Source organism: Pagrus pagrus, assembly GCF_965226575.1.
Source record: "Pagrus pagrus genome assembly, chromosome: 11".
Classification (NCBI taxonomy): Eukaryota; Metazoa; Chordata; class Actinopteri; order Spariformes; family Sparidae; genus Pagrus; species Pagrus pagrus.
Window position 1 is genome coordinate 23158581 of NC_140195.1, and position 24201 is coordinate 23182781.

Here is a 24201-nt window from a genome sequence, read left to right on the forward strand (position 1 = left end):
AAAAAATAAAGACATTAAACCTACATCTCCCACTCATTGTTAAAGTCTCTTGGGCTGGTATCCATTGATAAGCACTCCCTAACGTCAGCACAACAGAAATGTGCTGAAATCAGATTAAATTAATGAAAGTGTGTCACCATTTTCCCTGTAATGAGGCACATTAACAGAATTATACCAAATATAAAACTAATTAAAGACAATTACCATGTGTGTAGAATAACCTTATTTTAGTGCCGGATGTTGGCTTTGACCCACAATGCCGTTAACTAAACTCTGCCCCTGCATTAAAATAAAAGCTTACATAATATCTTAAACAAACATCATTTTAAGATTGTGCTCAGACACATTTTCCAACAATGCTCCATAATTAACACCTTATTTTATTACTTTTTAATCACTTTTTAATGGCAAACACTCTACTCCAGGGTTAGACCAATGTAAAGAGATCAAAACTCATATCTGTGAGACACAAGCAATGCAACAAAGGGAACTTCAATAACACTTCTGAAGCCCAAGCTTACTCCTGAGGCTATGGTGCCATCCTGTGGCAGAAGTACGGCAGCATATTGTAGAAGATCCAGACAACATAAATGTTCACTTTAAAACTACATTATTGGTAGTTTATATAATTACAATAAACTTTTGCCAATCTGTTATTCAATTATTATTACACACAAACAACCAGGACCTCTGTTAAGACCGCAAGCATGGAAGTTCATCAGAGCTGACTGGGACATGCTGATGAAACACAAGAAAATGCAAATACTGTGCAGAGAAGGAAGAAAAGTAGGAACATACTGACTGACTTCCCTGTTACAAGCAAGTCCTGCAATAAAAGTGAATAAGTCATATTTTTTGTTGTAACTGATGGAGACAATATATTCCACATATACAGTACTCCTATTAAAAATACATTTCATTCAGAGTAAGGCAGCACAGAAACAGTTCAAATCAAAACAGGAAATAAGGATACGATAAAAGAATGGAAAACAGATACTTCTTTAATTGGAAAAATAATCGTATTTTATTACCAGGCTTTTGTGAGAACTTGATTCTGATTGGTCAATAACACCTTTCTGCTGTGTTATTTCTGAATAGCAGACCCCTGCTATGTACGTTGTTCTGATAATTGATTCCGGAGGACTTAGTGGAAGCAGTGAAATCATTTTAAATCAGGAAAAAATTTTCTAAATCGGTATTTCGTGTCAAATTATTGTTTTTTGCAAGTAGCTGTGTATTAAGTGAAATAATGTACAGTGAGGGGGGAAGGTGATTGTAGACCTCATGCATCAACCTGTTGGGGTTTATTTTGCCATAATTACCTGCTCACTGTACATCATCTCTTACTTGTAGCTGTTCTGGAGCTTTCAATTGTTTGAACATCTTTAATTCTATGACAACCGGCTAAACTCCATCTGCTGAAATATCCAAATGAAATTACATACAGTGGTAATGATGTGGACAAGGATGTTCTTATAGAGACAGGATGCTGTCGAACAAACTGTGTTGCGGATGAAAAAGCACGGAGATAACTATAGCCATATACTGTAGTTGGCACTGGAAGGAAAAATAAGTGTAGTTTGTAAGCAGATATCATCATACTACATTGTACAAGTGGAGAATAGGTTTCCTCCAGTCAAAATCTTGTATTTCTTCTTATCCCTACAGTGAATGTTGGAGCTTTACTCTGTACTGTATCTGTGTTTGAAACCATAAATCTAATAAATCTGTTTGAAACTAAAAGGCTGTTTTCACTTCTTTTTTTTTTTTTACAATGTTTTAATAAACAAACTAAAGCATTTTATTACAACAAGAGGATAAATTAACTACTGAAGACAACTGAAACATCTGATAGAAGCAGACTTTTTTTTTACACCGATGCATGAAAGGAAAATAAAACGATAACAACAGCATTTTTGATAGATCCATGTAAAACATTCACCAAATCTTTCAAGTTACATACATTTTTAAAATACAGGTCCAATAGATAACATGATAATGTACAATATTTACATCACACGGTACCATCAAAATGATATCAAAGACATTTTTATACTTGACAGAACAAGTTAATAAACTGAGCAAGCACACAGTAAGTTTGACTTTAACTTTCATGTCTACATAATGATGATGTATCCGTCAATGGTGTCCGTTTGGAAAACATTCAGAAAATTAAACGCAGGGCCTGATCGTTATGTTTGCTACATAAAGCTACTGGCTAACTGAGGTTGTTAAACAGACCAAGGCTGCTAAATAATTCTTGCTCCTAGTGACGAACATATTAAATCACAATCCCAACAGTTTCCATGTAACAAAACAGATATTTTTCTTTTGATGCAATCGCATGATCAGGAAGACCATGGAGAAACCCTTGAAGTCCAGGGTGCAAGGCATTGTCATTACAGCAGTAGGCTATATTGCACAAGCGAGCCAGCATTCAGGAGATAAATCTATAACGGAGAACAAAAAGGCCTGAGATGCATAAAAAAGACATTGAGTGTTAAAGACATGCATCTCTATTCACAGTATTCATTAATGAAGACCAAGGTAGTTGTCCTGCCTCCTTCAGTGTGTGTGGAAATGACTGATGGTCATGAAGGCAGGAGAGTACAGGTGACCACAGTGATTTTATTTTCTGTTCGCAAGGCTGTAGCAGCAGCAGCGTTTGCCTGAATTTAATATATATAAAACAGCATGCGATGACCGTAAGAGGGGTACGCTAAAGGACGTGTCCCACAGTATTTTGTCATATTACTGACCCAACTTTAAAAGTAACTATTTATTATCTCAAGTGCAAGAAAGGCAGCTCTAGCCTAACACAAAGGGACAGTAGATAACTACTAGGTCCTTCCTAACTCGCCTCCATCTATTTACTGGGGGTGATCTTGTCGAGTCCGGGCCATGCAGGAATGTAATAACGAGGCAAAGTGCCTTCCATGAGCCTTTCCATCCACAACCCCAGGCGGTCCAGTTTGTGGTGGATCTGCAGGGTGGATATGCTGCGGGATCGGTTGGATTTGCGTGGCAGATGGTCTTCGCGGGAACTGGACCTCGACCTCCCCCCTGAAGTGCCTCCTTCGTCCTCGGACGACTTACTGTCGAGGTCTTCCCCAGTGTAGACCGGCTTAAAAAGACAAAGGTACTTCTTGTGGCCGTTGAGCGCCAGCACATAGCCGGTGTAGTCCATCTTGTGGTTTCCTCCATCGTCCTCGTCTGCATCAATCTGTGTAGCGTCCTGGGCGTATTCCAGCAGAGTGTTCATCCACTGGCTGTGCTTGTCAATATTCAGGAAGGAGAAATGCAGCGTCAGGCTCCTAGGAGAGAGAGGAGAGAGTGAATGTGATGAAGTATCTATAAACGTGATTATTTAAAGCGGACCCATTATGCACATTTGCAGCCCTATGTTTTTATACAGGTACACTACAGTAGCTTTGCATGATTCAGTTTTAAAAAGTCCTTATTTATCTTGCTGGCCCCTCAGTTCATCCTCTGTCTGACTCAGGACAAACTTCTGTTAGCATCTCTAAAAAAAATAAATAAAAAAGAATCACTCTAGTTAGTGATCTATGCAGCTAGTAAGCTCAGAGAGCAGCTACAGCTAGCGGTCCTATTAGCAGTTGACTCTGCTCCACGGAGGACATCAGAGACAAAACCAGAGAATGTTTTCTCCATAAAATGTGTTCCACAACAGAGTCGGAGCATCTGTAAATCACCTCATTATGAATAGACACACTGAGTGGGTGGATGGACGTTTTTCAAAGATTCAACTTTTCACTCAAATTGTTAGCCCTGATATTATTATTGTAATGAAAAAAGTAGCATTTTCACTAGCGTTTTTAGACCTTTATGTATATATGACAATGAAAATAAGCAAATGCACAACAATAGGTCCTGTTTAACACACAACAAAAATGTTCCTGCTCCACACAAGGAAAAGTGAATGTTTAGTTTACCCTGTGAAGGAGTAGACCTCTTTGGCAAACTTGCTGAGCAGGATGTTCTTGGAGGCGTCTGTGAGAACCAGCACTATGTTCATGTGTCCCGGCCTCAGCTTCACCAGGTTGCTGATGTAAGTAATATCCGTCAGCTCAGTCACCTCCACAAAATTCTTCTTGGGAGGCCGACTAAGGATCAACAGCAAAAATACAGAACTTTAAAAACACGATGATAAATTGTGCACTGTGTACATAAAATATGTAATAAATGTATTCTTGCCTTGAAGTACCACCAGACCCTGGTGACCCATTTTCTGCTTTTGTTCCATCTTTCGCCTTTGGTTTAGTCTGTTTATCATCACTTGAGTCACTGAAAAACACAGAAATAAAATGTTTTGCCCAAAGGGGATGTGCAGGCGTAGAAGGAAAAACATGATAGCATTATTACTTTCTTTTCTTTGGCAGCCTTTCTATCTTTCTTCACCGTGTTTTACTAATCCCAGAAGATGGTGATGTTGCTATAGTTACATTTTTTGGTGGTCTAGTTAAACGTGTGTATGGTAAAGTAACCAACCTGAAGGCCTGGATGACCACAGTTCCAAACAAGATGAACAAGGCAGAGAAGATGAGGGACAGAAGAGGCATCATCTCACGCCTGCAAATCACCACAGATGTCTTAGTGCAACAAGATACATCTGTATTTACATCTGGGTTGTCATCATGTGTTCTCCTATAACAGGTTAAGAGTTAAAGATCTCTGCCTACCAGTTGTTATGCAGAATATCGTCAATGACTTCAGAGAGGTAATCGTAAGAGGCATAGATCCATCTGATTACAAACATCTGTAGAGTGACAGTTGTTTTACATTAAGTAGCAGGACTGGTGGTTGATATTAACAGACAGCACTTAGTTATAAGAATAATAGCTACACAGACAAACATTAGTTAGATACCCTACATTACTGAAAAGGAACATACAGAGGCAAACTCGTTGTTGAGCTCGGGCAGCATGGCGTCATGGATGAGGATGGACGGGTCCCTCTGCAGTCGCTCCAGCTCCTCCAGAAGACGCTGCTTGTCTTCCTCGCTGCCGTTCCAGGCGCTCACTGGCTTGTACAAGGCCTTGCCTGCAGCATTACGCCTCTCCAGGATCACCACCTGAGTAAAAACAAAAAAAGTCTAATAATACGAATGTTGAATGATACATTTTCTCAGGAGCCAGAGAGGTATTAAGTCAAGCGTCTAATCCAAAGACTTCTTTGAAAACAAAATGAACCATTTAAAAAGAACTTTGTGAGTCTTTTCTATTTTGTTTTTTTGGGTGTAATTTGGGGCCGACCTGAGCCTTCATTAATTTGTCTTAATTCAGAGCACTAATACATTATTTTACTGATGAGGGGAGACACTTCTTTGTTTGGGTCAAATGTTTAACTAATAGCTATCACCATGAAACTTCCCCCAGTCGATTACTTACATTAAGATGATTATTCTTTGGTTTTACAAGTTTTCTGAAATTTTATGTGTAAATATCCCATTAGTCTAGAAGAAGGTAAGTTATGGACACAGTTTTCACCTTTACCGTGTCTCGCCTTAAAACAAATTTGCTATGCTCCACAGATTCACAGTGGAACCTGCAGATGTGGTGTTGGACGTGTATGAACGTACCTGTGTTGGTGACTGTGCACTATCTTTATTCTGCATGAGGATGTCACAAAGAGGCTGCTGTAACCGCTGGTACACGTAGGCAAATCTAACAACCTCCTTGCCGTTTGTGGAGGCAAATGAGAGAAATGCCTGGTTCCCAAAAGAAAAGGTCTCTTCATCACCTGTGATCAGCAGGACACAGTATCTGAGAGGAGGAAAGACGTGACAGTAACTTAGCATATCCACTTATTCACAAACAGTGTAAGCAGACGTCTAATAATGAGGTTCTCGTACTTCCTGCGTCTGTGGAACTGTTTGACAGGACAGAGCTCATCAAAGAGCTTCTGATTGACCAGCCGTGGCACGAGCAGAAACTTGTTGTTTGACATGAACTCATCAATGATTTGCTTTTTCATTCCTTTGGCCTGCAGAACACAAATATGACCACATAGAAAAAAAGAGTGAACACAAGTGCAACTAGATCAGTGTATAAGAGATGAGTGAATAGGAAAGTGTAATAACTTTCTTTCCCTGAGCTCCCTGCTGCTGTGATTTACCTGTATAATGTCAGCAGGCTTGTCAGTGTTCTCTTTGAACACCAGCATGGTTGGAGCGTAAGTGTTAATATTGAACTGTTTCTGCAGGTTGGCGGTCTCTGAAAGGCCCTGGTCCACATAGCCAAACTGCAGGTAGTCCTTATAGGCAAAAGCTGTCAGCTATGGAGATAAATCATTAACATGTTTGTGTTAATAATGCAATTAGTGTCAGTTGAACCTGAGGTACTTTTCACATAAAATGAATACAAGGCAAGAGCCTACTTTGTATAACAAAGGAACTACAGGCACTTGGTCGAACAGAAGCACGTGTGGCTTGTTGAGCTCGTGCCAGCTGTTCAAGAACTGCAGGTCATTCTTGTCGGTGACCTGAAACAGAGAAAATGCAAAATGTTTCATTGACATATATAAAGGAATGTTTTAGTCTTCCTTCCTGTAATGGACGGCAGATATTTACCCGCTCCACTAGTCTCTGAGGAAGAAGGTCTTCTACAAACTGCCTCAGGTGCTCCTTTGCCACAGCGTAATGGAAAAACGTCACTTTGCCGTTGATGACTCCAAGTATGGATGGGGTGCGATGGGCTCCGAGGTGATTGGCTAACCTCCTCTCATAGCCCACATCCACCACACCTATCCCAACACCTGCAAGGACGGGATATCCATAAACATAAGCACATCAACCCTTTCAACTCGTCCTGTGCAATTTCATAGATGTTATGATTTATAATCCCAGACCTAGAGTCTCCATCTCCTGCACCACCTCCTTCCAGACAGGCTCGATGTGGATGCAGCTGAAGCACCAGTCAGAGGTGATCTTTATCAGGTACGGTCTCTTGTAGCTGTCGGGCACCACGTCGTTGACATACTGGTTAAAGTGCAGTATGTACTTGCTGTCAGCAAAGTCCCTGTGGTTCTTGCTGTTGAAGGGAAAGTTGAAGAAGGACTCATCAAAGTAGAAGCTGTCATGGCGATGACCGTAGCGACCGCCACCATACGGCTGGGTGTCATCTGTCTGGCCGTAACGGTCATAATTGGCACGTTTGTCCTCATTGGAAAGGATCTAGATTTGAGGAAGAGCAAGTGTCAATATGTTGGAAAATCTTCCTCACATACATACAGATATTACTGGCTTTCATTCCAGCTGACAGCTTGAAATAAATAAAAATGACTCGCCTCATAAGATTTGGTTATCTTGATGAACATGTCCTCTGCTCCTGGGTTTTTGTTTTTGTCCGGATGCCTTGAGAAGAAGATGCTCATTAGTTAAGATCTGAATGATGATGATGGAAACAGGTCAGGGTTATGACAAATATTTACCATTCTTTTGCAAGACGCTTGTAGACCTTCTTGATCTCAGCCTGGCTTGCACTCCTGGTCACTCCTAAGATTTTGTATGGGTCTATCTCAGGCCCGGCATGGGCTGCTCCTGTCAGCAGCACCGACAGGAGGATCAGCACTACAGCCAGTGGCACAGACATCTTTGACCCCGCCATCACAGCTCCCTGAGACACATTAGCAGAGCTATCACCATCAGGAGGAATACGTCAGAACAGTGTTCAGACCTGAAACGATGACATAGCCTTTAGCTGACAGCGTTTCCTCCACACTGACGTTAGCCTTGTAATGATTCATAATGATGAAGGCAGCTAAATGGGGTGGCATTATAGCATGCTAACTTCACAAGCTAGACGAGCTAGGCATGTCAGCTACAACAACAAACATTTCAATGCTACAATCCTGCTGACATGTCTCTCGGCTGTGATATTAACGTTATACATCGAGGATAAAAACGTTTACGCATTTTCTTTTTTCACGTTAGGGTTAGTTACGTTGCTACAGCAGCTAGCTGTCTGTCTCAACGCAACAGCTCTACGTTCCCATTCACCTGCAGCAGACGCGCTCAACCGGTACTACGCCACATATTGAATGTAGCTTTTAACGCGCTTCAGCTTGTTGGTTAACGCTGATGTGAAAAGACAGCGAAAAGGGCAGGGTGTGTTCAACAGCATCCCACAGTTCCTCCCCTCAGGACGAGCGGACAACCTGCTGCTGCGATGCGAAGCAGGAGTAGAGGGGGAGGTGTCCAGCATCGAAAGACATTTCGGGAGATTGAGTATTTGATGATAAATTAGGCTTCTTTTGTGTGTGTTCGGTTTAACCCTCGTCGCGCCGTGACTTTTAGTGTGAACGTATTGAGGCAAACAGGTGTTGTGTGGCAGCGGCACGCGGTATAACAAATCAAACGCACCCTGTTTTTTCTCTCTCTCACTCTCTCAATGGGACCAATCACAGACAGCGGTGATGTAAACAAGGAAATGGCGAACGCAACCGAGCACAAACAAGAGAAAGGGAAAGGAAACTTGTGATATTTTGAGAGGAACAAGGTGTCTGTTCCCTTTAACAAGCGTGCTGAATCATTTTGGGATACCGACTGACTCTGACATCGTGACAAAAGTCACAGTTTTTATGATATTTTCCGTCTCTCTCATTGAGGTCTTTTGTTTTGAATGGAGGAAAGACACAGGAAGATTCTCCGACGCAACAGGAGCAATCTCGTGGAAGGCTTGGACCCAACAAACCTCTACGATGGCCTAATTGAAAAAAGGGTTTTCACCCAAGACATGATCGATGAAATCAAGGTAAGACATCGAGTTTCAGGTTGACTCCCTGTTGCTTGTGAAACATTATGCTGGTAGTTACACACCTGTTACTGTGTCTCCTATCAGAGCTCTGGGACCAGGCGCGAACAGGCCAGAAAGTTAGTCGTGGACTTGGAGACCCGTGGGAGTCGAGCCTTTCCATTATTTCTGCAGTGTCTTCAGGAGACAGGGCAGCACAGTCTGGCAGAGCTCCTACAGAATGGAGCTCCAACAGTTCAGCTACAGCCTGCAACACCCACTCAGGCTGCTCGCCCTGTTCTCCAGCCTCTCCCAGTGTGTAAGTGTGTCATACTGTGGTGTATGTCATGAATAATAAAGTCATAACTATCCTTAAACATGATCTGGATAATAATGATTTAGGGTGTCATGTATTACTCATATATGTGCTGTTTGTTTCTGTAACAGCCTCTCCAATGGATGTGCAGGATAAGCAAAGAAGAGATGATGTCCCTGTCCATCCAGTACCGAGACCCAAAACTACTCCCACTCCATGTAAGCTATGTGGTTAATTTACTTTTTGGTTACAGTCTAAAAAGTTCCTTGATGCTTAACACATTGATGCTTATGTCCCAGCACCTGAACGGGAGTACAGACTAAGGCCACAAGGCCGAACCCGACGGGACAGCATTCAGGTGAGTACCATTTATTTATCATCCATTTGATCAACAACAGAAGGACAAAGGCTTCTGTAGAAGCAAATGGTCCATATCAAATGATCTTCTCTGCTTCCTTCTTTCTGTCTATGTGCGTGTCAGAGCTATAAAATGGACGCCAGCCCGTGCGGACACTGCCTCATCATAAACAACGTGGAGTTTGACCCCCAGAGTGAGCTCAGTAATCGCAGAGGGTCCAACATAGACTGTGACAAGCTGGAGAGCAGATTCAAGGCGCTCAACTTTATCGTGGATGTCAAGACGAACCTGAAACAAAGAGTAAGAATCACAGTCCTTGAAAAACCACATGTAAACCTTTGAGCTCCTGCTTGGAAAGCTAACAGTCATCTCTGCATTTCAGCAAATCAAACACGAGCTGTCAGCTTTATGTAAGAAGGATCATTCACAATATGACTGCTGCGTGGTCATCATGCTGTCACACGGCACTGAGGTATGACATGGCTAATTATTATACCAGCTATGTTAGAATATCTATGAGTAATAAAATGCCATCAGATCTTTATCTCTGACCGACTGGAGTCTGGAGTCCAGATGAATTATACGACCTGATGTAAGCTCATATCTTTGTTTACAGGTGAGCCACAACCGCTTCCCCGGTGCCGTGTACGGTGTGGATGGACAGCATGTCCCGGTCCAGCACATCACAAACTACCTCAACGGCCAGCACTGTCCGTCTTTACAGGGCAAACCCAAACTTTTCTTCATCCAGGCTTGCGGAGGAGGTAGCTAATCTTGAACTTACTGTTGAATAACTCCATTAAAAATTTTAAAAAAGGAAACTCATAGGTTAATATTTGTGCTTGTTCCTGAGGTGAAAGAGACACAGGCTTTGAGGTGTCCCCGGATGAGGTTGAACCATCCATCGGCGGAGCAGATGATCAGACGGACGCCATTCCCATGTCATCCAGCAGCGACTCTCTGAGCATGTCCGATGAACCAGACGCCAGAGCCACGCTGCCGACCCCGAGTGACATTCTGGTGTCCTACTCTACTTTCCCTGGTGTGTTTGTGTTGCATTCACACATCTGTGCTTATTTTGATTAATAACTCAGTCTTTCAGATGCAAGTCAGAGGTATAGATGGACTCGACTTGACCTGTATGTCTTCGTAATGCCGCTTTGATTGTGTGAATGCAGGTTATGTTTCTTGGAGAGACACCCAGTCGGGTTCCTGGTACGTCGAGACACTAGACCGTATTCTTGATGAAAACGCTGCTATGGACGACTTGGTCACGATGTTGATGATGGTGAGCTTCTCTCAGTATACAAGCAAAGAGCTGTGGCTCTCTTAAATCCCCTTCATCATTCAGAGCTTTTAAATTCAAACATATGATTATTGCCTGTGCTTGTTTCCAGGTTAACCACGAAGTCTCCCAAAACTCTGCAAAGGGGCTCTACAAGCAGATGCCTGGTTCCTTCAACTTCCTCCGCAAGCTTCTTTACTTTCAAAGCCAAGCATAACGGCAAAGTCCAGCTCTCGGTTTCACTTTCAGGGAATCTCAGTCTATTTCAGTGCTGTCGGGCATGACTGTAATTGCTTAGGATTATGATTTAGCAGATTTGTGAAGTGTATGTATTTGTTCAATTCTGGTTCTACTTTTACTGACACAATCATGTCTTATTTGATTTTCATGTCCTGTATTTTCTAAATGAACTCTGGGTTTAGGTGTCATCTTGGTAAGAAAATATTAACATCTTGTGAAAATGTGGTTCAGGTTATTTTTTATATATTATTGTTGTCTTATGAAGACATAGCATCTGTCAGTGTTAAAGAATAGACAATCATTGTCATACCTTGCTGATTTTTAATTCATATGTCTTAAATATACTGATTTTGTTAAAAAAAAATTGATTTTTTGGAGTTATTTTCTGAAAATGGAGGTGGAGGAGAGGGAAGACTGTCCATTAAGTAGATAGGAGTCAAGCAGAGACAAACGCTATGTTTTTAGCAACAATACTTGTTGCCATTATATATAAGCATGCTAGTGTTGCTGTGTGTGCTGCTGCCGTGTTACAGTATGTGAGGCTGATGACAAATGCAAGTAAAATAGTAGTGTACTTTATGAGACAGTAGATGGTGTCTGTGGGTCACGGAAGACTCAAGCTTCTAGATGAGTCTTATATTTGCAGAGGTCTCCATAAAAATGTTGCTGTTTCAAACATACATATCTTTAATATCCTAAGCTGCAAACTATTGACACACTTTAAAACAAGTCACGAGACATGAACATCACCATGACATTTCTCATATGGAAGTGGAGTCTACGGTAGCCTATTGTGTATTTGGAGAACTGTGAAAACACTGGTTCCTTTTTTACCTTTTTCACCAGTTCCTCCATGCAGCTCAAATGTCAAATAAAATATAACCACTAAAAAGTGGTTTTAATGTCAACATTGCTATCCATAAAGACCTGCCTCCAGCATGGCTCGATTGAGATTGACATTTGTAGTTTTTGGTGAAATGTCTCTAACTACTGGATGGACTATGAAACTTGTTTCCTATATACAAGGTGCCCAGTCCACTTACTTTCCATACTTGACATTAATTAATGTCATTAGTAATGTGTTTACCTACTATTCCAAGTCAAGAAAAACGTCTATTAAAAAAAAAGGTCTATTAGCAAATGTTAACATGGTGACCATAGTAAATTATATATATAGTAATTATACTTGCTTAACATCAGCATGTTAGCATTAAACTCATAGCACTGCTTTGCACTGTTGACTCTCGTAGAGTTGGACAAATAATTCACCAGAAAATCTAATTTCATCAAAATTCAAACAATGGAAACCTGATCTGTCCCACACATCTGTGAGTGGCTGAGGAGTGGTTAGGGTTGGAGTTCGGTCAGGTGTTTACCAAAGTCTACTAAAAAATAACTCACTAAAAGCCACATAAATAAGTTCTGGTTCTTTATTCATTTCTGGGTGATCATTATTTTGTATTCTCTTCTTCCTTCTTTTCCTCCTCATTGTGATCTTTGATGGTCTTTTTGACATCTTATTCTTCGTTCTGCATTTGTTTGCTGCAGTGGTTTTGTTTCTTTCCCGAATAGAAAAATCCATATTGTTTATACTCTTTCTGCTCAACAAACTGTATGAAGCTTTTGAGGATTTTGCATCCATGTCTGGACCAATCAGGTTAAACCTTGATCCTCGGGATCTTTCTTTCCAAACTATTGCAACTATTGCAAACACCCACCCCCAGACAGGTCTTGCACTTGACTCTCTTTACTGGCAGCATTTCTCTGTTTCTCTCTAGTAAACTTTAATGCGTAACATGGGCTGAAAACGACTGAAACCATTCACCTGCCATACGTTTTGTAACTCAAGATAAGATTATTGATCCCTCGTACGGGAAATTCAAGTTGACACAACAGCACAAGGGAACTAACAGTGTGCAAAGAATAACAAAAAGTAGCAGCACAAGTGTAGGAATGTACTCTGAGAAAAACAAAATAGAACTAAATAAGAATAAAAATATAATTCCTGAGATACACCCTTATACAGACTGTCTGTGTACATGTGCAATATCTGTCATTAACTATAAGTGGTGTATGATATGAGTCTTGGTGGATTAGGAGGCACTGTGTGCTGCAGTGTTGTGCAGTCTGATGACTGATGGTATGAAGGAGCCCCCTGAGCGCACTTTGAGGCATGCGGCTGGGCGAGTCTGTGGCTGAACAATTCTCAGTTCAGGCATTCAGCTTTCCTTTCATCGTCTTCTCAGTCACTGCAGCCACATTGTCCAGTTCCATCCCCACTGCAGAGCTGGCCTTTCTGACAAGCTTATTCAGTTTGGTTACGTCGCACCTGCTGATGCCACCCCTCTGGGATCCAGCTCTCTCAAAATCAAGCAAACATCCTCTTTTCTTACTCGTAGGCCATGCTCTATACATGTATACATCCATCTGTATCCATGTAGTTGTCCTGAGTACAGTAACTGTTCACGAACAAAACTGATAGCTTCCTGAAAATAAACGCCTATTGAGCAGTAGTACTATATCAGCATACTTAATGCCCAGTTGAAAGTAAAATACAATGAGCTGATCCATGCTGTTGTGCTGGGAGCAGCTGAGCAAAAGTAAAAATATGGCTCAGAAGGACAGGAAGGAAAAAAGTATTGCGAGGGAAAACAATACTCTTCCAAAAAAATTCTCGCCGTGACCCTTAGGGGCCTCCATAGAAGACAGATCATATGCCCTCCTGACATCTTCCATGATATATCAGAAGGCATTGTTCCAGCTTGTCCCTGTGTCCTACAGACCTGATAGGCAATAGGTATTTCACACTACATATGCTCAATCAGACCATCAGCAACCTTAAATAACATTTACTGACAAAACAGACCGACCTCAGATGATTGGAAAGGGATTTTTACGTCAAAGGGACCATTGGCGGAAATGCCCATGAGAATTGGTGTCATAAGGCTCCTTCCATTTCTTATTGGTCACTGTAGGCTTGTTGCTTGCTGTAACACCAAGGCATACTGAAGCGACAATGCATTTCCTGGAGTGAAAGATAGCAGAGCACAGACGCTTGCTGCAGTCAGCATTTCCGGGTTTTCGTTTAAGGCCAAAGCATCATTACCCTCAGCTTGTGAGGAAATTTGGTCCTCTGTCTGAGGTTTGGACAATGTGCAGGCATATGTTCTTTAAAAGGGCAAATTCAGAATGCACAAATTCACACAGTATTATTGTTACTCCACATGTACCGTATTTTCTATTTTCTGTCTGCTAAGAATAACTTGTAATAGCCAGTAATTTATCAGACTGCTGCTCCAAGCGTCGTTCTTTTTGTGTGCCTTGGCCTGGTTCCCAATAGACTTCGCACTGCTGCACCTCAAACTTTGGGACAAAGTGCTCTCATTTTGGAGAATACAGCCAGTTGAATAGGAAACCACTGTAGTCAGGTTTTGCGCAACAGATGCAGCACCCCTATTGACTCCTCTGTAGATCCGAATGTATAAACACTGAGTGAGTATGTCCCCACCATCAGTCTCGCCTGCCACTGGGTCCTGTAAAACCATGCTTCGCTTCAGCGTCACACTCTGTGAGTATAATCATAACCATAATAATATTACAGATGGCTGTAGAATACATAAACATGTAAAATATATGTTTTCTTACCAAAGAAGCCAAATCGTGGTTTTAGTAAAAGAAAACAAAAAAATAATACTGTCCATTTAAAACTTGTTAAATGTTCTGTTTTTATGGATTTCAGTCTAACAGTGCTGTTTCTTTTCAGTGCTGACAGCAACCTTTCTGCTCGTAAATGCAGGTAATGATCTCTCTCTCTCTCTCTCTCTCTCTGTGTGTGTGTGTGTGTGTGTGTGTGTGTGTGTGTGCATAATATGAGGATGCTTGAATATATTTTTGCCCATGTGCCCTTGAGTAATTACTTCCACATCGGTTTTTAGATTTCCCCACAGAAACAGTCACCACCTGTGCAGGCAACTCAGTCCATCGGCTGAGCTGTGGTATGACTCTATTTACTCTGAATCTTTCTGTCCTGATTTGCTTACATTTTGCCCTAAAGAGCTGCTTTGCTTTGTCTGACTCATCCAGATACTGGAGTGATCAATGTTGAGGCAGCACTGTACGGACGTGCAGACAATGTGACCTGCAGCGAGGGAACAGCTCGACAAGAGACTTCTGACCCAAGCTGCCCTACGGTGTCTGTCACAGCCTCGCTCAGAAATAGGTATGCACTTGTATCAATTGGGATTTATGTTGCACAATGACATGGCTACCAGGATGCAGTAATCACAGCCTAAGAGACAGTACAAGGCCAGTGGAAAGGGGCATTTGATGAGAAGAGGGGTGTCAGGGAGGCTTGGCTGAGTTTTTAAGGTAGCTGATCTCTTACCGAACAAGCATATATTGACATATACTGAAAAATGTAATGTAGTATATAAAACTACATCTTATTTCATTTTTACATTTTAATATGTGGAAGAAGTCAACATATATTTGGCAAATGCACAGGTTGACAATGCATTGTTTAAAAATCTATATTATATATAGATATATGATATATTATTACTAGATGATGTCATTTTTGAGAATGTACGATATCTTTTAAAATATATGAAAAACCACACTAGTTGGTATATTTGTCATATTTCAATACATATGAAGATGACACTCATTTGAAACATAAGCCTCTGTCAAATCTTCATATCAGTGTAATATGTCAGTACAAGGTGAAAATATTGTCACAACATTGTTTTTCCCCTTCAGGTCAGCTTTGTTGTACATTTGTAATGCATCAAAAGGTGAACATTATTATTGAAATAGATTGAAACATTTTACAAAATTATTCTTCAGCTTCGTTATAAAAACAACGATTATTTAGTCACTAAAAAAGGCTCTTACGTTCAAATCACAACACTGTAGTATATTTTAAAGCAGGTGTTAACATTCAGCCAAAATGTGGCATTCCATCTCTCCTCATCTATTGCATTCCTAGCACAATGTTGTTCAGATCAGCTCCCCCTTCAACTGGCTGCCATTTGTTACACTAGCTAACCTTTCTAACGCTAGCTAGCAAATGTTAACATTGCTAACATTAATGTTAGGGCAGTACAGTATCCTGGCCAATTATTATACATATACATATTATAAAATTATCAATACGCAATCATAATGATGTTTTCAAGGAAAATACTTTCATTCTGCACCTTTCTACAAGCTCTGTAGATTTTTTTTAAATTTTTTTTTAATGATTTGTCTGCATAAAAATGTTATCAATGTGACCTTTGTTTTGTTGTGATTCAGCTTTAACGGTGCTCTTTATGTTCTCCCTGCAGCTGTAATGGAAAACGGGTGTGTGAAGTAAACAGTAATATTGGCAGCGAATCAAATCCCTGCCCACACACCTCTAAATATCTGCAGACCAAATACACCTGCGTACCAGCACGTAAGTCACATCTACGTGAAACCAACGGCAAATGCTAGACAAAGCAACAAACAGGTGCTCTCTGCATGTTAATGAGCAGACAGGACTCTTTATGGGGTTCTCTGTCCTGACTGAATAAAGTGGGCAGCAATACCAGAAAATTTACTTTCTCTTTTACTGCATGAGCAGGAGGAGGAGAGACTAAAGTACTGACCAAACACTATAACAGTGATTACATTTGGAATACAGATTTATTTAACACTTATTTTAATTTTAAAAAAAAAGATATATATCACTCACAGCAGCTTTAACTGATTTGGTTGGTGTATGGTTTATGTTTATGTAGCCTGTTTGTACAAACGATTTCAAACACAAAGGAAATGTAGAGTACAGCTTGTGACATTGTTTTTGTTTGTTTTACGCTTTTGGCCCTCGCTGTTTGGTGTGGGTTTCAATGATTCAAACAGCATATGCAATGTTGCCTAGAGCCTGTGTGCTACTCTGAAGTCCTATTTATAGTCTGATCTGAGGATCAAGAATAAGAAGAGGTGAAAATGTGTCAACTGGGTGTTAGGGGTTTGATAACAGATGTTTACCATGATTCATGTTATTTTCACAGTTCACCAGGTGACATGTGAGCACTCTTTGGCACACCTGCAGTGTGGTAAGATCACTCTCTCCCCTCTTTGTATAAATGTTGCATGAATATGAGAGAGGTGTTATTGTACTTGATTGACTCCAGCACCCACTTACCCCTCACCATACATAGCTACATATTTACATACATATATACCCACTTTCCTTTCTGCAAAACATAAATAAATACATAAATAACACAGTAACAATACAGTTACAATTACTTCACGTCACTTCAGCATCAGCACTGTCTCCATCTCCTCTGCTTTTTGCCAGCTGAAGGGCAGGCTCTAATGATCTACTATGCTAATTATGGACGCCACAACCGGCACACATGCATTCACTCACGGCCTACTCCTCAGATCCAAAACACTGACTGCTCTCGCCTCGTCACCCAACAAGTTTCTGACCGGTACAGTTGGCCTCTTATTTACCTTCATACCACTTGTGTATCACTAGAGGCAAAATTTGTGATGCCACCTACTTTGAGCTGTTCTCAAAAACACCTAGATTTCATATGTCCTAACTCACATTCAAGCCTGTGTTCACACATCACTCTGTCTCAACAGCTGTACTGGGAAAAACAGCTGTATTGTCAGAGCAGGCAACTCAGTGTTTGGAGACCCCTGTTTCGGCATTTACAAGTACCTGGATGTGTCTTACAGATGTTTATGTAAGTAGCACAAATCCATTGTTTCATCCTACCGAAGCTCGTCTGTGATCAGAACACACAGACAGACTTTTATGCTGTATTTTTTTTATGGTGGTGGCCATTGGACTAAAAGCAGACATATTATGCTGATTTTCAGGTGTATTAATTTAATTTTGGGTTACTACAAGAATAGGTTTACATGTTTTAATGCTCAAAAAACACATAATTTTCTCAAACTGTCCAGTGCAGCAGCACTGAATTCCCCCTGTCTGAAACTCTCTGTAAGGCCCCCTTCCCAAACACCCAGTCTCCTCTGATTGGTCAGCTCCCACATGCCTGAACCAGCACAGCTAACAACAACAGAGCAGCTGTGCTAAATTAATTCTTAAGTGCCAAACTAGCCTTAAATTGTGCAAATGTGTGACTGTGTGACATAGTGTGTTGAAGTCACAGTAAAGGCGAGACTACCGATGAGGCGTTTAAGTGTTTTCTGTGGGAGAGAGGAGCTTCTGTTGATGTGGAATTTGACCTTCCTTTTATTGGCTCTATTAATCCACATATTCCGTTTTTAGTGTGGTTATATTGGTTCTTGATTTTAGAAAAAAATGTCTAAGCAACTGCTTACATGCAGACGCAGTGTAAAAGGCAGGGGTTTGTTTTTTGCCATTCTGCAGTAACCCAATCAGTGACTTTTCCGAAGTCAATCTTTAATCTATTTTTTTTGTTGTTGTTGTTGCAGATAGGATCACTGAAGAGGAGACTTAAGTGCGAGATTCCAATAAGATCACACCAAATATGTATTCAATTAAATAAAATACATTCAATCAGCTGCATGTGTCTTGTCATTTCACGATTAGGTCTTCATTGTTTTAACAAAAATCTGAAGAAATGTGCAGCAGCAAAGCTTCATGAATCCTATCAGATCTAGAGTACCAGATTCATCTGAAGCTCTACTGCAGTGTGCGGAAACCCTGAGGGGCAGGTGAGGGTTTTCTTTTTATGATGATCAATTTCCTTAGTCTGATCTAATTTGTTTTCTCTACCGTGTTTATGACTTGAGAAGCAAGCAAGCAAACAAAGAACAAAGGAAATCTGCATGCCTTAATAAAACATAAAACATAAAAAAAAACATAAGCCCACACAGGTGCATCCTGGTCCTACACCTATCCTTCTGCCTATATAATCTCAGGTGCCCACAGAGATACCCAACTTCCTAGAACAAAACAAAAAACAAAACAAAATAGACAATAATGAACATGCTAAAGAAGGAAATAAATACACCAAACAAATAACTAGCAAAAGAAAATGCTATCAACTCTCATCTAAATAAAGCAAACATCTAGAATAATCAAACAAAAAATACTAATTGTTTCACGCAGAAATAACAACCATAACTAACAACAAACAAATAGCTCCAACAATATATATTAATGGACTTAGAAAATCATAGTCATAAACTCAATTTAGATCAGACTTGGATCATCAGAAGAAGAAAAAGTGTCCTCACATGCCCCTCAGGGCCTCTGTTGCAGTCACACTCTTACAAAAGATAACAGTTGGTGCTTTAGAGTTTTCCAGGAAGTCCTCAGAGAAAATAACATTGCAACATTTGTTCATTTGCTGACATTTGTTTGGCAGTTTTCAAGCACCCAGACCACATTTTTGTAAAAAGCAACTGCAGAACTGGTTTGACCTCAAAGATGTTTCATCAGCCCCCTCGTTTAATCCAAAGAGTGTTTGTTTTATTCCAAAGCAAGCACTGTGAGGAGGGTAAAGAGATACATTAGGAAGACTGGCGAGGACTCTGCGGCGTATACCTCAAGGACAGGGAGCATTCATTCAAGGAAGGAAAGGTAAAAAATCGAACTGATGATTTGAAACAAACATGAATGAGTCTGTTGTCAGTCTGGAAAAACCCTCTCTGAACAGGATGATGGATCAACAAAGGAAGTTTATCTCTCTTTTGTTTGGGGACCTTGCATGTGTCACCTTGTGGTATTTCTGGTAATGTGAGGATTATCCTCTCTCGTTGTTAGCAATGGCGCAAGGTCGGGCTATTGTTGTGCATATAAGATAAAGAGTGTTCTTTGACGCAGCAGAATAAATACTGGTGTGTCTGTTGCAGCCACCATCATTCCTACTGCTCCCCTCAGGCTGGATCTTCTAAAAAACCATGCTCCGCTTCAGACTCAGCACCACACTGTGTGAGTACATGACTGACTGACTAATAGAGCAGTATTTTAGTATTTAGTAAGTATTTTCAAAGAAAGATGTTAGTATATATGACTGGAATTTCAGGATGCTGGTTGGAGTCATCATTGGCACTGTGTGTGCACCATGGATGTATTTAAATTTAAAATACAGCATCAGATATCCCCAAAATAAACACTATAGTTCTGATAATCCTTGTCAAATTATGTATTTTCCTTTTTTTGTCAAAGAACAGCTTACTTACAATCATGTTTTTTTTTCTTTCCGATTACCTGCCAAAAAGATATTTTGCCAAGCAAAGTCTTTGACAGTTTGACACATTACAGCTCCAAAATTTCTATGATTGTATTTCTTACTTTCATCAGGTGACAGGACCCTGATTCATCTTTTATTGCAGTTTTCCCCTAAAGTTCAAATACAATGAGTGTAATTACTTATTTTTTGGGGGGTATAATCACTGGGAGAAAATTGTTCCAGATGTTGCAGTTGCTGTTTTGGGTTACTCTGACAGCTCCCCTAAACTGCCGTTATAGATCCAGATAAGATATGTAGCTTTTATATCTTAACATAAAAGCTTCAAAATCATGTTGATGGTACAGTGTCTTGTAACAGGATGAATGGTGTCTCTGTCTCAGCCACTCAGCCTCTATCACTTATTTCTGCACTATGTAACTTCAGTGAGAGGGTAGGATCACAGCGTTACATACATGTTTACTTCAAGATAAAAGTTTTTAACACATAACATTGTTATGACATAATGAGTTTTGTTTGTAGTTAGCACCTACATAATGTCTGACAAATTGTTACAGACCTGGAATTTGTGGTGGTGCACTCAGAAGCTGTGGGGGGCACCAAATCGCACAAACTGTCGATTTCTACATACTGTATGTAGCTTTATTGTTTGTATAGCTGAAAGGGTTTTTTGAGGGAATGAAAATCTGCCTCCCCTCCTTGTTTTAACTAGCTTTATTTAGAGATCAGGTACTCCTCGTCTCATTCATATTGTAAAATGATGATATCATAAAGAAAATTGACTGGCTTGCAGCAATATACTGTAGGATGACTTATGTGCCTTTTGTAAGTACAATTAACTGATCATAATTTAAGTACCACATTTACTATTGTTTTAGGATATTTATACTTGAACACATATTCAAACCTTTTTGAATAAAGTTGTGTTCTGCGATAAAGCAGAATACCATAAAGATCCTTCAGGGTTTAAAGCAAGACTTTTTTTTTTTTTTACTTTTGCTTGTGTTTGGCTGACACAGTTTGACATGTTTCTTTTCCAGTGCTGGCAGCAACGTGTTCACTCTTCATGACAGCAGGTAAATGTCTGAGAGCGTGTAAGAGAGCGCTCTGTTTATTTTCTACATACAGTTTACGGCTTGAACACACTTCAACTTACATTTTCGTATCTGTCATTTTAGTTGTTTCCGCAGAGAAAGCCATCACCTGTGCTGACAGCTTCAACGTCCAACGCCTGAGCTGTGGTATGACTAAGCTCTCCAAGTCTTTGTGTCCATGTTAAGTTTGATAAACTGACTACCAATGCTGAAACATTTTGCAAGACATTTGGGGAATTACACATTCTGGATTTTAGGAAGTGGCCAATGATAAGTTGTGTGAAGCCAACATTCTGCAGGCTTTCACTCCTATCAGTCACATCAGAGGGTAACGTCACTGGTAAGTTCATCTGTGCTACTTACAGGTTTCCTGGTGAGGGGTTGGAGTCTTTGTTTGGGATGAAAACCTGCAAATATTTGTCTCAACATTGGTTGACAAGCCCTTGGTTTAAACCAGTCCTGCCCAAAGTAGGGTCTGAGGCCAAAAGTTGGTGCAAAACAATAGGTGTTTGCTTTTGGCCTGTGGTCCATCATGAAGTTTTAGTTTTCAGTTCAGGCCCCCTGATTTAAACATTTTGGACTTTAAAAAAGACACAGGCAGAGTGCTCCCAACCCCTACTGTCCTGTAACCACAAATATATAACCTCAAATATTCTACATTTACAGGCTTTTTTGGAAGTTTCGGATGTAAGAATACAGGATGTACTATACAGTATCATCCTGAGCCAGAGACTGCGTAAATACAAAGATAACAACATATTATTCCATATAAACAAATATAACGAAGGGATCTAAAAGGAAGCTTTCCAGCTGCTCTTGTTTCTGAATTCCTCCCTTGGTGCGTCACAGATATCGGAGTGATCATTGTGGAGGCAGCGCTGTATGGACGTGCAAACAATGAGACCTGCAGTGCGGGCAGACCTCCACAACAACTTGCCAATACGGACTGCTACCAAGAGGACACAGTCGACATCCTGAAGAGAAGGTACACATTAAATGGAATAATAGAATAAAAATTATACCATTTTAACTTAAGTGCTACTGCTGGCAATGGCAACTTAACATTGTGCCTGACTTACATTTGCCACAAAAGAAAGTGTGGTGATGACATGACAGTCTGCTACAGTATTTTACTTGCACCATTCTGGTTTTAGTGGGCTTTATTGGGCTAAAACAGGCTCGTTCTCTTTCCCACAGGTGTGATGGCAAGAAGGTGTGTGAGCTAAACATAAATTCTGTCCAAGCCTCTGATCCCTGCAACGGCATCTACAAATACCTGGAAACCAACTACACCTGCTTCCCAGCAAGTCAGTCACATATCTGTGTCAAACTACCAGTGAAGAAAAGCTGCATGTTTTATAGTGTGATTATCTAAAGCGATTCATTCATATTACTTTGACAGTTCACTTTGCTACATGTGAGCACTCTTTGGCACACCTGCAATGTGGTAAGATTACAATTTTTGTTTTTTGCATTATTGAAGATTCATTTGATCAATGAAACATAACATTTTACTAGGTGCTCATTTATTTGCCTGCTTCTCGACTACCTTTACATCCTCCCTGCCTTGCCAATTCTTCCTCCTCTTTCTATCAGATGAAGGGCAGGTTATATTCGTCTACGGCGCTGACTATGGGCGTCGTGACAAGACTACATGCTCCTACAAGCGGCCTGCCTCTCAGATTGAGAATGTCCACTGCACACGCCGCACCAGCAGAGTTGCTGACAGGTACGGCTGCACGCTCTTTGTTACATGTAAGAAATAAATCAAGACATCAAGAGGCAATTTCATATTAGCACAGGTAGACAGGTGAGTTGGAATACTTGCAAGGCTCCCTGAGACAATTAAGAAGAAAGTAACACAGATATGAAGATGTTAATTGCTCCCATCTTTCACCTTCTTCACAAAACACAATTTGTCACTTATGTCCACAGCTGTAATGGCAAAAACAGCTGTACTGTCAGAGCGAGCAATTCACTGTTTGGTGATCCCTGTGGCGGCACCTACAAGTACCTGGAGGTGGCTTACGTATGTGAATGTAAGTATCTTAAGCCATTGTGTGGTGTCCGTATGGGGAAGTGAAATGATGTTGAGATATTTCCACTTCACATTGCTAGCACACAAACTCCAATCAAAAAAGAGAAACATTTTACAGTGATGATTAAAAAAGATATCTATCATCACGAATACATACAGTTCCTCTCAGCTGTAGTGCAATGTATGCAGCAAGATTGTTTTGGTTTGAGTTGCAGAGTTTTGGAGATATCTTTTGTTGAGATGTCTGCCAACGCTTGAATATAACTCAATTCACTTGGCTAAAAAAAAGCTCAACAGCAATGTCTCCGACAGTAAATCATGACACGGTTAGTCAAGATAATCCACGGCCCGTGTTGGGAGCAGTTTAATGTAGAAACTATTTTATTTTTTCCGTATCACTTCGCAGAAGGAAGTAATCTGCTCATGGACAAAGGGCTTGTGTTTGTGACCGAACAGGATGTAAAAATGAATACAGTAGATGCATACTTCCTTCTTGCGCAGTGATATAATTGGCAGGTGTAGTTCGGTAGAAAGAAACTAGTTCCTACATACAACTGCCAACAACAAGGTCTGTGGATTATCTTGAGTAACCGGTTCATGATTTCTGGAAAGAGAAATTGCTGTTGGGTTTTTGGCGCTTTGAGCACCACAAGCCAAGTGCCATCTAATTCCATTATATCCAAGAGAAGACAGACATATATACTGCTGATATCTCCAAAAATGAGCTAATCAAAACAATCTAGATGGATAAATAGCACTACAGGAGAGTGGAAAAAAATATGTATTTTTGATTTAGGAGTGAACTCTCCCTTTAGATCATTTGTTTGAATTGAATTTTTTCTGTTGTTTTGCAGATCCTGTGGTCGTTCCAAATCAGTCTGTGTGAGCATACTGAAATTTCATTCATATCCCAATAAACCTGCAGTGCATTAAATATACCTGTCAGTTCGTCA

General features: G+C 40.5%; 4 protein-coding genes across 5 annotated transcripts; 3 read left to right on the forward strand and 1 right to left on the reverse strand.

The window, feature by feature from the left end:
* Positions 1 to 362: 362 nt before the first annotated feature.
* LOC311265575 (dnaJ homolog subfamily C member 16-like) lies at positions 363 to 8190 on the reverse strand. The gene is made up of 15 exons (XM_084367380.1): positions 8018 to 8190; positions 7450 to 7634; positions 7306 to 7372; positions 6868 to 7192; positions 6590 to 6774; positions 6397 to 6501; positions 6136 to 6294; positions 5873 to 6003; positions 5600 to 5783; positions 4913 to 5092; positions 4701 to 4777; positions 4510 to 4590; positions 4216 to 4305; positions 3954 to 4124; positions 363 to 3314 (listed from the first exon to the last, which is right to left on the reverse strand). Exons 2-15 carry the CDS (start codon positions 7623 to 7625, stop codon positions 2867 to 2869), a joined length of 2379 nt encoding a protein of 792 aa, XP_084223506.1. The 5' UTR covers positions 7626 to 7634; positions 8018 to 8190; the 3' UTR covers positions 363 to 2866.
* Positions 8191 to 8373: 183 nt separating this feature from the next.
* Positions 8374 to 12186, forward strand: casp9 (caspase 9, apoptosis-related cysteine peptidase). The gene is made up of 10 exons (XM_084367381.1): positions 8374 to 8771; positions 8859 to 9069; positions 9198 to 9284; positions 9366 to 9424; positions 9548 to 9724; positions 9807 to 9896; positions 10041 to 10188; positions 10278 to 10466; positions 10603 to 10712; positions 10822 to 12186. Exons 1-10 carry the CDS (start codon positions 8640 to 8642, stop codon positions 10924 to 10926), a joined length of 1308 nt encoding a protein of 435 aa, XP_084223507.1. The 5' UTR covers positions 8374 to 8639; the 3' UTR covers positions 10927 to 12186.
* Positions 12187 to 14492: 2306 nt separating this feature from the next.
* Positions 14493 to 18464, forward strand: LOC311264768 (L-rhamnose-binding lectin SML-like; the record flags this gene model as incomplete). The annotated part of the gene is made up of 8 exons (XM_084365867.1): positions 14493 to 14517; positions 14885 to 14944; positions 15033 to 15168; positions 16277 to 16386; positions 16985 to 17029; positions 17278 to 17413; positions 17571 to 17674; positions 18393 to 18464. 8 exons carry the CDS (start codon positions 14493 to 14495, stop codon positions 18416 to 18418), a joined length of 642 nt encoding a protein of 213 aa, XP_084221993.1. The 3' UTR covers positions 18419 to 18464.
* An 862-nt stretch (positions 18465 to 19326) lies between these two features.
* Positions 19327 to 24186, forward strand: LOC311264674 (L-rhamnose-binding lectin SML-like). 2 transcript variants are annotated; one of them, XM_084365741.1, is made up of 10 exons: positions 19327 to 19506; positions 19779 to 19857; positions 21157 to 21192; positions 21295 to 21357; positions 22060 to 22195; positions 22408 to 22517; positions 22613 to 22657; positions 22807 to 22939; positions 23146 to 23249; positions 24103 to 24186. In XM_084365741.1, the coding sequence occupies exons 2-10, from the start codon at positions 19827 to 19829 to the stop codon at positions 24132 to 24134; spliced, it is 690 nt and encodes a 229-aa protein (XP_084221867.1). In that variant the 5' UTR covers positions 19327 to 19506; positions 19779 to 19826; the 3' UTR covers positions 24135 to 24186. The 2 variants fall into 2 exon arrangements, with proteins under 2 accessions (XP_084221867.1, XP_084221868.1); XM_084365742.1 differs by lacking the exons at positions 19327 to 19506; positions 19779 to 19857; positions 21157 to 21192; positions 21295 to 21357 and adding an exon at positions 21378 to 21550.
* Positions 24187 to 24201: the final 15 nt, after the last annotated feature.